This window comes from Aegilops tauschii, chromosome 2 (genome assembly GCF_002575655.3).
Source record: "Aegilops tauschii subsp. strangulata cultivar AL8/78 chromosome 2, Aet v6.0, whole genome shotgun sequence".
Lineage (NCBI taxonomy): Eukaryota > Viridiplantae > Streptophyta > Magnoliopsida > Poales > Poaceae > Aegilops > Aegilops tauschii.
Genome location: NC_053036.3, coordinates 534216708 through 534229998, shown reverse-complemented (window position 1 = coordinate 534229998; position 13291 = coordinate 534216708). Strand labels below are relative to the sequence as shown.

General features: G+C 48.6%; 2 protein-coding genes across 3 annotated transcripts; one reads left to right on the top strand and one right to left on the bottom strand.

Annotated features, from left to right (window-relative positions):
- Positions 1–937: 937 nt before the first annotated feature.
- LOC109754386 (gamma-aminobutyrate transaminase 1, mitochondrial) lies at positions 938–7138 on the top strand. Of its 2 annotated transcripts, XM_020313294.4 has the most exons (19): positions 938–1687; positions 2441–2571; positions 2717–2801; positions 2896–2968; positions 3128–3225; positions 3319–3411; positions 4028–4101; positions 4299–4337; positions 4484–4572; positions 4652–4728; positions 4811–4885; positions 5197–5244; positions 5356–5439; positions 5520–5607; positions 5733–5811; positions 5904–5994; positions 6070–6148; positions 6541–6656; positions 6762–7138. In XM_020313294.4, exons 1-19 carry the CDS (start codon positions 1646–1648, stop codon positions 6834–6836), a joined length of 1536 nt encoding a protein of 511 aa, XP_020168883.1. In that variant the 5' UTR covers positions 938–1645; the 3' UTR covers positions 6837–7138. The 2 variants fall into 2 exon arrangements, with proteins under 2 accessions (XP_020168883.1, XP_020168882.1); XM_020313293.4 differs by having other exon boundaries at positions 1435–1687; positions 2717–2968.
- A 58-nt stretch (positions 7139–7196) lies between these two features.
- On the bottom strand, positions 7197–9783 carry LOC109754394 (BIIDXI-like protein At5g11420). The gene is made up of 2 exons (XM_020313306.4): positions 9665–9783; positions 7197–8375 (listed from the first exon to the last, which is right to left on the bottom strand). Exons 1-2 carry the CDS (start codon positions 9741–9743, stop codon positions 7300–7302), a joined length of 1155 nt encoding a protein of 384 aa, XP_020168895.3. The 5' UTR covers positions 9744–9783; the 3' UTR covers positions 7197–7299.
- Positions 9784–13291: the final 3508 nt, after the last annotated feature.

Below are 13291 nucleotides of genomic sequence, written 5' to 3'. Positions count from 1 at the left end.
TCAACTAGCTAGTAGGATAATCAGGATGGCCAGAGCAGGCAGAGTATTTACTTACTACTCCCTCCATTTCGCGTTACATTAGAGCAACTTCAATGGGATGACCCATTTTATCCGTTTGAATCATTCGGACACAAAACTCAGCTTAACGGGGCGACCCAAACGGACATAACATTCGCCTACTGTCCGTTTAGTGTCCGCTCGGACCCATTCCAGGCTCAAATCTAGACAAATTTAGGTCAAAAACGGACACAAAGCGGACGTTCTTTGTGCCCTCTTCGCCCCCCTCTGTCCGGCTGCATGTGGCTCTTGGCCCACTTGCCATCCATCGATCTGTCTCATCCCATCTCTCTCCTCCTTTTTCTCTTTCTTCTCCCACCCCTCCGCCCACCGCACAGCATCCACGCTGCCGTCCACCATGCCTCCTTGGCGGAGCACACGCGCTGCCGTCCATCCGCACCTACTCGTCGGAGCCGCACCGTGCTAGCTAGCCGTCGGCCGAGCTGTCTGTCGCGCGTGCTAGCTAGCTGCAAGCCGACGCCGCAGCTACCGCACAGGACGACGCCGGCCTTGCCTCCCTCGCGCTTGCCCTCGGCCTCGCCTCCCCGCGCCGCCGCTCGCCCTGCCCCTCGCTCGTCCCGGCCTCGCCTCGCCCGCGCCACCTCCCCCGCGCTCGCCCTGCCACGGCCGGCCTCGTCGAGCTCCTGCCCGTGCTTCGCCGCGCCCGGCCGCGGTCCTCGCTTCCCCCGGCCGTGCCCGCTCCCTGCGCACAGCAGCAGCTCGCGTGCCCGGCCCGACCTGGTCACCTGCATCGCTGCTGGTCGCCACCACACCCCCACCACCGCCGTCCCCACGCTGCCCCGTCCCTCCTGGTCGCGCGCCAGGCCAGGCCCCGCCACGCCTGGCAGCGCCAGGCCTCGCCGCGCCCGATCCCGGTAGCGCCCGGCCACGCCTGGCCTCGCGCTCGCGGCACCATGCTCGCCGTGCCGCCCCCGCCGTGGGGTTCGAGCTCGCCCATCGGCCTCGCCGTGCGCTGCGAGCTCCCTTGCCCTGCCTGCTACGTGTTTGATAAAATGTCAGGGCATACATGTCGAAAATGGGTCTGGCTACCGTTGGGCGCACTCACAGACCCAAATGAAAAGCGGACACGGACGCGTGCACGGGCGACCCAAACCCCGTCGGAGTTAGGGAGCTACTGTATTTCCGAATGGCCGCACGTGTCTCTTCCAGACACTGCCAACTTTCCTCCAGCGAAGCACATCGCGTGTCAGCGAGATTATTAGTATAACTTCTTTATTTGTTATTATATGGATCTGGATCTTAAGGTTAGTGACACACACATGACACATCACACAGTGGTATGTCGACAAATCAAAAGATGCGAGAAGAAGACGCCGCACACGGCACGTACACATCTTCCTTTTCTTGTGTGTGTGTCTGCGCTCGGATAACTCGGCCACGTACGTCCCCCCGGCCTCCGGAAAACTTGGCTACGTCTCCCTCCCCACCTCCCCGGAATAAATCCGTGACAAGCGACATGCCATGGCCCCGCACCGCAGGTCTCTCTCCCTCCCCCTTGGCCTCTCGCTCTGTATCTCTCCTCTCCGACGGAAACAGCCATCTCTGATCCTCCTGTGTGGCCGCCGAGATGATTGCGCGCGGCCTGCTCCGATCCAATTCCTCAACGCAGGTCACCACCCTCTCCCTCTCCCTCCTCCCCTCCCCTCCCCTCTCTTCCGCGCGCTAGGTACAACAACCGTCGAGCCGCGCCTGCCTCTGTGTGTGTGTGACGATGGTGCGGGGTCGCCGCCGCCGCCGTCATTTGGGCGTCACGCCGGCGGCGATCATGTCGTGGAAGGGAGGGTGCCCGGCCGTCTCGGCGGGCGGGCGGAGACGGAGGGCGCGCCTGATTGGTACTAGCCTCTTATTCAAATTCGGGTCTGAAGATTCTATATAAAGGGGGATTTCATTTCATTTCATGTTTGTTCTCGATCCGCTCCGGTGATGGCCCGCGCGGTTCTGTGCCGGAATCTGCATCGCCTTTGGAATCTACCTTTATGCTTCTGAGGATATTGTTGTCGTGCACGGTTTTACTGTGCCCGATTCCATTCGGTTATTACCTTTAACGCTCCTCCCTCCGTACGTTCCGTTAGCTTCTGTTCTGTGCACCAGATGTACTACATGAATAGTTGGAGGGTTGGGAATCGCTCTGTTCTTCAGGCGGGGTCGAAACATTCCTCAAATTTATTTTATTTTTCATGTAAAAGTTGTGATTGTTATGATCAATGTTAGACATCCAGATACTATTACTATGGCATGATTGTTCCACTACTTTCGCAGCCGTTCAGACTTCACATCTTACCTGCCAAGTTTTGCCATTGCCAAAGACTCCAAGCTCATGTGTGATCATTTATCTCATCTTCCTTGATTTACACTTTCTCAGGCAAGCAAATTAGTGAAGTATTTAACCAGCGCCGGGAGCTTACAAGGGCATGCAGAGAGCTTGTCAGATGCATCGGTCAGACATTTCAGTTCAGCGTCGTCTCCTCAGACTAACTCAACTGAAGAAAATGGGTATATCATCTTTCTTTTATTATTATGATTGTATTTGTGGAATCATCACATAATTTTACTCTGTTATGCGCTGGGGCGTATGCAGGTTCTGATTCTATATATTTACTACTAGCTACTGCTGACTTTGAATGCATAACCTTTCCAGGTTTAAGGGGCATGGCATGTTGGCACCATTCACAGCTGGATGGCAGAGCAATGATGTGCATCCGCTGGTTATTGACAGATCTGAGGTTGCGACTCTCTAATTCTAGCATTATACTGCATGCTATGGTTGTGAGCTATGTATCTATGTTTGCCTTATACAATGTTAACATGAATATGCAGGGGTCTTATGTTTATGACATCAACGGGAATAAGTATCTAGATTCTCTAGCAGGACTCTGGTGTACAGCTTTAGGTATGTACAAGTACAATCTTTGGAGTGTGATTATGTACCACAGAATTGTCCATTCTTTTGGATAATACCCTGCATCACCATTTTATTTTTGTGCATTTAAGAGTAATATATACAGTCTAATTTCATTCATCTCCCATGAACTATTCATGGTTTCTTCAGGTGGTAGTGAGCCTCGATTAGTCAAAGCTGCAACTGACCAATTAAACAAGTTGCCCTTCTATCACTCCTTCTGGAACCGTACAACCAAACCAACATTGGTAAATTTCTGCGTCCCTTATTGGCTATCGGTCTGTTAAAATCATTTTCAGACTTCGTGGATACTGATGATGGAGACGGCCTGTTGCTTTCAGGATCTTGCAGACGACCTTCTTAGCATGTTTACTGCAAGCAAAATGGGAAAGGCATTCTTCACAAATAGCGGTTCGGAAGCAAATGACTCACATGTATGATCACTGGAACTACTGACCATTTCCTACTCTACTGTATTGTAAAACAATATTTTTTTGGAATAACGTGCAAACCCTCTGTTCATTAAGGGTAGCAACCATAGATACGACATATGTTGCCCTTACCGTCATTCGGCATTCGCATCTACAGAGAATCACTAAAAACTGTTTTACATTGTGTTATGTATGAGAAAGTGACATGAGCTTTTATTTAAATAACAAATGTACGTAGTTTTTTACCTTAAAGAACATATCGCTAGGAACCTTTTCTCAGGGAAAAAGTTGGGGCACTGAAACACAAACAGTAGGGTGGATTGTGAGATTTACATGGTTCCTCCACGTGTCAAAAAAGAAAACCTTTTGGGTGTTCCATTTCTAGAAGGCTAGTAGGCAGTAGCTAGTTTCCCTGGTTCACCATTTGCACTTTTTTGAAATGGCCATAGCCTTAGTTGTTTATTTCACTCAATATGTTTGGCTGATATATTTGCCATACTGAATGGCATAGTCATTTGGTGATAAGCACTAGTTATCTGTGCTGATGTGGATTTTGTTTTGTTCTCCCTCTTCTGGGTTCTCACAGCACTGCTGACACATTTACAATGCACTTGTTCAGGTCAAACTAGTATGGTATTATAACAACGCATTGGGGAGGCCAAACAAGAAAAAGTTTATTGCACGATCAAAAGCGTAAGTAACATAGTTTCTCAATCTTTGATCTTCAAACTAAGAAATATAGGGTTTGCTTTATTCGTAAGTAATTTGCAGTGGCATCAATTTCCATGCTGGGTCATCACTTAAATATTCTTGGGGTCTCGTTGTTATATTCTTTATGTAATACAGAGGTACTTTGAGTTCCATTCTTACTACTGTTGTATTTATTGCAGATATCACGGATCAACATTAATATCAGCTAGTCTCACTGGGTGAGTATTGGCCTAAAAAAATTGTGTTTTCCTTGTTATGTGGATATTTCTTTCTACCAGTACCTACTACATAGTACTTTGACGAATCTAGTAGTCCATTTCTTATTGATGCTTAATTAATTTGCTAACCGCTTCTGTATCTTTAGTCTTCCTGCTCTGCACCAGAAGTTCGATCTACCAGCACCTTTTGTTCTGCACACAGACTGCCCTCACTACTGGCGCTTCCATCTTCCTGGTACTCTTTATTTCAAAATTTAGTTTTATGGTCAATGCAGCATTTTTGTTACTAATGAAATTGTTTTGGCGTGGGACAGGTGAGACAGAAGAAGAATTTGCAACAAGACTTGCCAAAAATTTAGAGGATCTTATCCTCAAGGAAGGACCAGAAACAGTAAGGTTTCTTGTCACCAAACTTATATTTATGCAATAGGTCCCAAGTATACTACTTGACTCATGTATGTTTCTCCTGTTAGATTGCTGCGTTCATTGCTGAGCCTGTCATGGGTGCTGGTGGTGTCATCCCTCCTCCAAAGACCTATTTTGATAAGGTGATTTTAAAATACTTGAGCTACATCTTTTGATAGACTATTTTAGGGAAGGGGACTCTTCAATTCATTTATTTGACCCCACTGTTAAATTCCAGTGAAGCTAAGATTACACTTTACTGAGCTTTCTAAATACTTCTTCACTCTCTTATGCTGCAGTAGTTCCAAGAAACATCTTTTTTAGCAGAATCCACAGAAACATTGTTGCCTGATGAACCCTTAAAACTAGTGTATATATTAGGTTGCTTCTATATAGTGTACTTGAATTCTTCTTTTCTTTGTTTATCTTATCTCATTTTCCTGTCTGCCTATAGGTTCAAGCTGTGGTTAAGAAGTATGACATCCTTTTCATAGTAGATGAGGTACTTTAAACTCACATGTGAAGTCAAACACAAAACAAAATATATACTAGATAGTACAAGAACAAAGGAAACTTCTGTATGCAGTCGTTATTAACTGATCATGTGTTTCAGGTCATTACCGCATTTGGAAGGTTGGGAACCATGTTCGGATCTGATATGTATAACATCAAGCCAGATTTAGTCACCTTGGCCAAGGTGAATATCCTTTCACAACAGTATATCAGTAAATATTAATTATCCGATGTCAGCCGAGCCTGCCAATTTCATGAATACAGGCTCTTTCGTCTGCGTATGTGCCCATTGGAGCAACTCTTGTTAGCCCCGAAATAGCAGCTGTGGTTGATTCTCAGAGCAATAAGCTAGGTAGGTGAATGGCATTGCGCGAGCTTAATTTGTCATATCTGTATTGGCATGTCTCTAGCCTTTTTTTAAGGATATGTAAGCTTCACAAATGTGATGTGCGCTGAGTTGCTGTCTTTTTATTGCAGGTTCATTTGCTCATGGCTTTACATACTCTGGCCATCCAGTTGCTTGTGCTGTTGCCATTGAAGCGTTGAAAATCTATCGGTATACTGTTCTTCCCATAGAACACAGAGCCCCTACCTCTGCCACTATTTGCTTCTTGTCCTTATGAATCTTTCACAACTATATGGTATCAGGGAAAGGAATATTCCTGATCATGTGAAGCAAATTGCTCCACGCTTCCAGGAAGGATTGAAGGCCTTTGCAGGAAGCCCAATTGTTGGGGAGGTACCCTGCTCTTATTTGTCTTGACGGAGACTCCTTTGTTATCCAAATGCATAATCTATATGCTCCTGTATGCAGATCCGTGGTGTAGGGTTGATAATTGGAACTGAATTCGCCGACAACAAATCACGAGATAGCCCATTCCCTGCTGAATGGGGTAAGTACTACTATAAACTAATGATTACTTGGGCTCATTCTTCAGTAGAATCCTTCAGCATGTCAAATCATAGCTTGGAACCACTTAAACTGAAGCATTCGTGTGCTAGATGATTATCATTGGCCTAAACTTGAATATTGTGCAAACTTTTTTGGCTTTGCTTTTTCTTTTATAAACCGAACTATGTTCCGTAATTTTGGCAATAGAATCCAGAGTGATGCTTTGTTTGGAAGAAAACTACTCCCTCCTGTCCTGTTTGAGCTTGCAAAATGATCTTATATTATGGGACGGAGGGAGTAGAAGTTTATCGAACCAGAAAATGTAGGATATACATATGTATCTTGGAACCATGAAGTATCCTTACAAAACTGTTTCCCTGATGGCATATTCAGGTGTTGGTGCTATCTTCGGACAGGAGTGCCAGAAGCGTGGCATGCTGGTTAGGGTTGCCGGCGATAGCATTATGATGTCACCGCCATTAACAATGACCGCTGGCGAAGTTGAGGAGGTAATAAGATCAGAAATAACAGCACTTTCATCCTCCTTTCCTTTTCTCCGGATCTTAGCTTAAGATGGTACCACTGGACTTATCTCGCTCTGGAACTCTTATCAGCTGGTGAGCATATACGGAGAAGCTATGAAGTCCACGGAGATGAAAGTGGCGGAGCTCAAATCGAAGAAAAACTAGACAAGATGCAGCACAACGACGATGATAATGTCGACTGCGGCGTTGGTCTCGGATGTGTACAGAATAATTCCTCGCTATCAGGTGGTAATAACGCACCGGAACGGACGCTGTTCTTGATGCGCGGAATGGCAAGGCAAAGCATTCTTTCACCGAGCAATGGTGATTGACGACTTGATTACAGACAAGATAGATTTGGCACATTCTTACCTGTAAAGATAATTTGCCAAATAAAGCCGTTTATAAGCTTTGCCACTTTGATAATCTCTTGTACTGACACAATTTGAAAGAATTCCTTTGAGATCTATGTGTCCCCAATTCCTTTGTATGAATCGTTCAAAATTGACGTATGAATCGTTCAAAATTGACGATGTTCCTCAGAAGAGAAGAAACGAAAGAAATGTGAAATGGTGCAATGTCTAAAAAAATCGCGCATGGCTGCCGACGCAGCAGCCGGCGGCGGCTTCTAAGCGCAGACGAGGGAGACGTCGTCGACGACGGGCCCGCAGAGCGAGCCGCTGCCGTCGGACATGGTGTGGTAGCTGGAGCTATACAGCACCACCCGCGTGCGGCTCCCCTCCGCCGTGAACGCCAGCGCGCCGCGCGCGTGCCCGCCCGTGCCCCGGGAATGGTACTCCACGGTGGCGGCCCCCTGCGCCCCCGTGGCCGCCGCCACCACGCGCATGGGCTGCAGCTCCGGCCCGCACGCCACGCACCCGTCCCCGGCGTCCCCGACGGAGAACTCCATCCGGCACGCGCTCCCCGGCACGGTGTCCACCTCCTGCACCAGCGCCGCCTCCACGCCGGCCACCAGCTCCACGGCGCGCGACCCGCCGGGCACCGCGTGGCGCGCCGCGTCCACGTACTTGGCCGCCTTGGAGTAGGACATGACCACCCACCCGGGCAGCGGCGACAGGGCGCCCTCGTCCATGGGCGGCACCAGCACCCCGCACGTCGACCCCGGGACGACGTACGGCCCCTCCTCGAAGCCCCCGTTCCTCAGCAAGTTGCCGCCGGCGGCCTGGGCGGCAGGGTGGAGGGTCTTGATGGCGAAGGCGTCGACCAGGGGCCCGCAGGCGGGGTCCTCCGCGCCGCCGTCGTCGCCGTGGTGGACGACGAGCGTGACGACGCCCTGCTCGGCGTGGAAGGCCCAGGCGTACGAGTCCCAGCCGCTGGCGCTGTACACGGTCTGGATGGGCAGCTCGCGGCCGGGCGCGTCGGCGGCGTCGACGGGGACGACGGAGAGGCGGAGGCGCTCGGACTGGCCGCAGGTGCGCGCGGCGCTGAAGGTGACGGAGTAGCGGGCGCCGCGGGTGACGCTGAGCTGCTGCCGGACGGAGGCGCCGCTGCCGAGGCGCACGGCGTGCGCGCCCTCCGGCACCACCAGGACCATGCCCTCGCCCGGCCGGTCCGTCCCGGACTCGACGTACTCCACGGGGCCGGTGGCCTTCCAGTAGGGGATGGCGTGCGCGCCGGTCACCCTCGTGCCGTTCATCTGGGACCTGTTCGGCGGGTACTCGAAGTTGCCGTTCAGCAGCGGGCCTGCATGCATGCATGCATGCAGCGCGCACAAATTAGTGATGGCATATTGGCATGCATGACGTGTCAGGCAGTGAATTGTCAACCTAGGGTTGTACCACGTAGATCTCAGGCGTTGACATTCTGCTTAATAATCTGAACCATATATGTACCCACTCGTACGCAGCACGTGAGTGTGCAGAGCCCTGATCTGATCTCTGGTTCTAACAGGTCAATGCCGGCACTTTTCAAGAAATGTCAGGACTCAGTACTTTTTTTTTACACCCCGTTGACTCATATATATGAATCAATTTTGTGCACCCTGGTTTGATTCCTGTTGCACGATGTCGTGCAAATAGTTACAAGTCAACGCCAGCATTTTTCTAGAGAGTACTCCCTCAGTTCCAAATCAGATCAAGTTGTACTCTATTGTTCAACTTCTCCTTCAGTTCCAAATAAAAAAATATGCTACTTCATCACTAATTCAAACCGACACTTATTATGGGTCGGAGGGAGTATTATACAACATAGTACAATGGTATATTTTGCGATGAATATAATGAAACTAATTTGATGTTGTTGATATTCAAATACATTGTCCGCCTTTGTCTATCAGTTCATACTTTTCGATGCATTAATTGGAGCATTAATTCAACACGGTATTAAAAAGAAGATATTTGTGCCTACATCGATCTCACGTATGACTAAAAAAGGCCTAGATGCGCTTCTTTCCATCCGTTCGTTCTTTTGAAGTAACTGGTTGAAGCACAAATTCAATTCTTTGACACATTTTTCTATAGACTTTGTCAGATTAAAAAAAGGTTGACATAGAACAAAGCTAGAGCTTCAAATTTGCTAACATTTTATTAGATTTAGTGAAGCTTGACATAGGAAAAAGCACAATCGAGCAAGATTGACGAGCTGGAGTGTTCATCGGATTCTTGGATATTAGGAAAGGTGACGGCCATGATACAGGAAAGAAGGGAAAATGAGACCCCTTTGGATTTGGGCCGAACTGTGAATTTTGTATGGCAAAGGTTGCTGACTGCAGTTGTAGCATCCAATGGTTAGCACAGAATGGTAATTAAACTTAGACAATAGATTGTTCAAAAAAGAAAAACTGAGACAATAGAAGGGTATTTCCTATGCATCTTTGCAACACACGTAGCTGAAATGTATGCAAACATGACCAAAGACGTACGAACCAGCTAACCAAGTGACGGCCGATCGCAAGACGGACATCGCATTTAACTAACAACTAATCAAGATGCATTGAGACAATAGTACAGTACTAGCTTTGATGATGCTCTCACCATCTACGTCGGGAACAGCTCGGGCAGCCGCGAAGGCGAGCAATAGCACCGCGGCGCAGCGCGCGCCGTTGACCACCATCGATCGATCGCCTGGCGATCGAAACACGACTACAAAAGGTGATAGCTGTGTCCTATGGACGCTCTCCTGGAGTCCTGGTAGGGTGGTTGGTTCCATTTATATAGGAAGATGACAGATGGCAGATGTCCAGTGTTCATGGTAGCAGGGTCCAGGGCGAGTTCGCGGAAGGCGCCGGCCGCTCCCGCGCGCTCGGTGGAACTGGCCGTCGTCAGTCCAGCAGCCTGCCTTGCCTCCCATCGACCCGGCGCCGCGTGCGCGCGGTCACGTGCTGGACTGCTGTGTGCACCTGCACGGCCGTTGCGATTCCCATGTATTTCGCTTGATCGCCCGCGGCTGAGGACGGAGGACGGCGGCACCGCGCTTTGACTCTCTGCCATGCCCACATGGCCGTGTTTCCTCTGTTCTTGCGGAGTATCCGGTGGCCCATCAATGCGATAGTACGCCGTGTGTTCCCCGCGCCACCGTGCCACTGCACCGCCGGTGCTGGGAAACGCAAGCGTACGTACGCGAGGCGGGCAGCGCCGTCCGGCGTCCGAAGTCCACTGCGCCCATGGCCATGGGGGAAAGGTTTCGGCGTTAACAAGTTTGTCACTGCAACAAGTCATGAACTGGGCCACTGGGGGCGCTTGGGCAGCAGGCCACGAGCCGAGTACGCATGCCGGCCCGTCTAAACGGGCTGACGGGCTCATGGCTGTTTTTTCTTAACATGAGCTCACGGCTGTTGGAATGAAGGCCGAGCGAGCCGAACATGTCAACCGGCCATGTACGAAATTGCTGGAAATTCTCGATGCATTTCTGTTTTTTCTTTAAAGCTACATTTCCGGTGGGGTTTTTTTCTTGCGAATATTTCCGGTGTTAACCTGGCTAGCTTGAGCGTCAACCTAAGTTCATCAAAAGAATAAAAACTTTATCGTCAACCTGCTCTCCAAGCATCCTTGTTACGTACGCAGTACATGAGAAATGCTCAGCTACCACCCCATGCTCGTAAGCTAAGCTTAGCTCGTACTAGTGTCCACCTCCTCTAATGGCCGCTATAGTTCGGGTTTTGTACTCTACCGGGTTGATGTAAACACTGACAGCACGACCACTATCAGCTCCTGCTTTTTCATGCCACATATGATTATAAGTTGAATGACGATAGCACTGAACTGTCTCGCTCGGAACCCTTTTCAGCTGGTGAGATGTATACATGAGAGGAGAGAGTGTCGGCCGGATCCGATCCAACAAGAACCAGGCGATGCCGTCTCTTTTACCTTGTACGACAAGGATGATGATAATGTCGTCGGCGATTATGACATCGACTGTGCGAAGAATAATCTCCTCGCTTCCAGATGGTAATAGTGCACCGGAATGGACACTGTTCGTGATGTAGATAACTGCGAACTATTCTTGCACCAAAGACTGTTAAACATTGGTCTATTATTAATAGGGTCATTTTACAGTGCATCCGGATGATATGAACCGTCCGTCGGAGCGAATTTGATGATTCAGATTCGATGCAATACGCTGATGTCACGTGTATTATATCAGACCCCAGGGGCGTTTTCGGGAGAAAAAATATTTCGAACTAATCAGATTTTCCCTCCCAAATATTTCAAGGGTATTCTCGGTACAAATTTCAGGGCTATTTTCGGTTCGATTTTTATCCCGTTCGGTAGGGTTTATTCCTCGCCGCCGCTAGGGTTTTATTCGTCGCCGCCGCTAGGGTAAAATGACTCTTAATCCTCGTCGGCAGGATCTAGCCGCGCGTCGCGGCCCCTCCCTCCCTCCCTCCACCCAATTCCCTCGCGATCTCAGAACAACCTTTTCAACGAAGAACACGAGAGGAGGCGCACTTCCCTCTCCGCGGCGGCCGCCGGCGAAGATTCGGCGCTATCCCACCTCCCAGTCCTCCATGCGGGTGCCTACAGCCACAAGGTTATAGGCAACCTCTTTCCCACACCCCAATTGGTTGTTTGCGTCCTCTACGCCTCTCTGCCATGGCCACAGCTTTGATCTGGCCATGCATCTCGTCCGAAGGCAACGTGGTTGGGTATGGATCATGTTCTGCGGGACTAGATGAAGCCGGCCACCGGCCTCGACGGCCAGCCCCATTCATCCAGCCCCGACTGCAAGATCTACGAACGTTCAATCGTTGCATTCATACACTTATACATTTCATTCGACATGTATTCTTTCAATTTGGCTGATAGGTGAGATTTGGAGATCAATAGATATGATAAGCTGTTAATTTTGGAATGTACTATAAACAATTCATAGCTTATGTTGCTCAATATGTATGGTGCTCGCTTCTTCTTGTGAAATTGCTGGACTGGGATCAACAGACTTGGCATATGCTTTATAAGAAAAATTAGATTCACATGGGATATCCACCGTTTGAACATTGGTGTTAATTCTTATTATGATGTTTTAGCCTTGTTACGCCGAGAGTAATGATCCTCGCAAAAAGCAGAGAGAAAGGAATGAGCATTCGATTCTTTCATATGTTGCATTTCATTCTTTCGTGTTTAGTTATGTCCAACATTTGTTACATGCACACATTTGAGAAGGTTAGTAAAAGTTGTAATCTTTCCTCTGTTTTGCAGGGCTATGACAGAACATGCTATGTGATTCCCTGAGGCAGGATGGATGTACCATGGCCACCCCACTGTGCTCCTGAAGGTGATCCCTTCAATTCAGCGCACGTCCTACCATGCCACACCATGGTCGTTGCAGCACCTGCAGAGGCCCCCTATGGTACGTGCTTTACTCTGGTTATCCTGATGCTCTCTTTTATTGGCTGTGCGGCCTGCCTACGAGACATTGACTGTGTCGTTTTCTGGGATTGCGTGTTGATTCATGCAGTATTTCTTCTTCTGTTGTGAGGCTATGCTCATGCTCGTAGCTTTTTCTCTCGTGTGAAAATAGACATGTCATAATCCATTATTCTTCTAGGGTTGCCCGTGCACTGTTACTGTCACATGGTTGTAAAAAGCAAATATAGATTTCTACGAGATCCCGTAGAGACCAAATTTATTTCAAGAAAAGTATTGTAACCAATATTATTGAAGTTTCACAACTTGACTCATCCGCAAATGACTAAGACACGGCTAGGAAACCTTCTTGGGGACTAAAACCCAACCACACCCTACTCTATCTCTTTATGGCCAAGTGTACACTCCAAATGTAAGAATAAACCACAATGCTGGACTAACTGCTTGCATCCTCGTCGTCTTCAACCGCAGCTGCATCCGATAGCCTAGCATGGTACTGCTTGAACCTATTCCTGTATTGCATTTTGTTGTAGGGTGAATCGACAAGCACAACAGGTAGCTCTCTTCTGAATTTGTCGATGTAGGCCTGCATGTGAGGATATGTTAGTATCGTTCCATACGTTTCAGAAATGACAGAATTTTAGATGTTACTCTACATACTTCGTCATATTGCAACCTCAGTTTTACTCCCGTAAATAATTCGATGTTCTTCGGCATGTACAGTGCACAACAAGAACAACAACATTTTATGTTGTTAGATCAACATTTAAGATATTAACAATCTAAAACAAAAAC

Coding starts and splice junctions, on each gene's coding strand:
- LOC109754386 (XM_020313293.4), top strand. CDS start 2,490: ATGCAGAGAGCTTGTCAGATGCATCGGTCAGACATTTCAGTTCAGCGT. Junction 5,440..5,519: donor ATTTAGTCACCTTGGCCAAG/GTGAATATCCTT, acceptor TCATGAATACAG/GCTCTTTCGTCTGCGTATGT. Junction 5,812..5,903: donor GAAGCGTTGAAAATCTATCG/GTATACTGTTCT, acceptor ATATGGTATCAG/GGAAAGGAATATTCCTGATC.
- LOC109754394 (XM_020313306.4), bottom strand. CDS start 9,743: ATGGTGGTCAACGGCGCGCGCTGCGCCGCGGTGCTATTGCTCGCCTTC. Junction 8,376..9,664: donor AGCTGTTCCCGACGTAGATG/GTGAGAGCATCA, acceptor GCATGCATGCAG/GCCCGCTGCTGAACGGCAAC.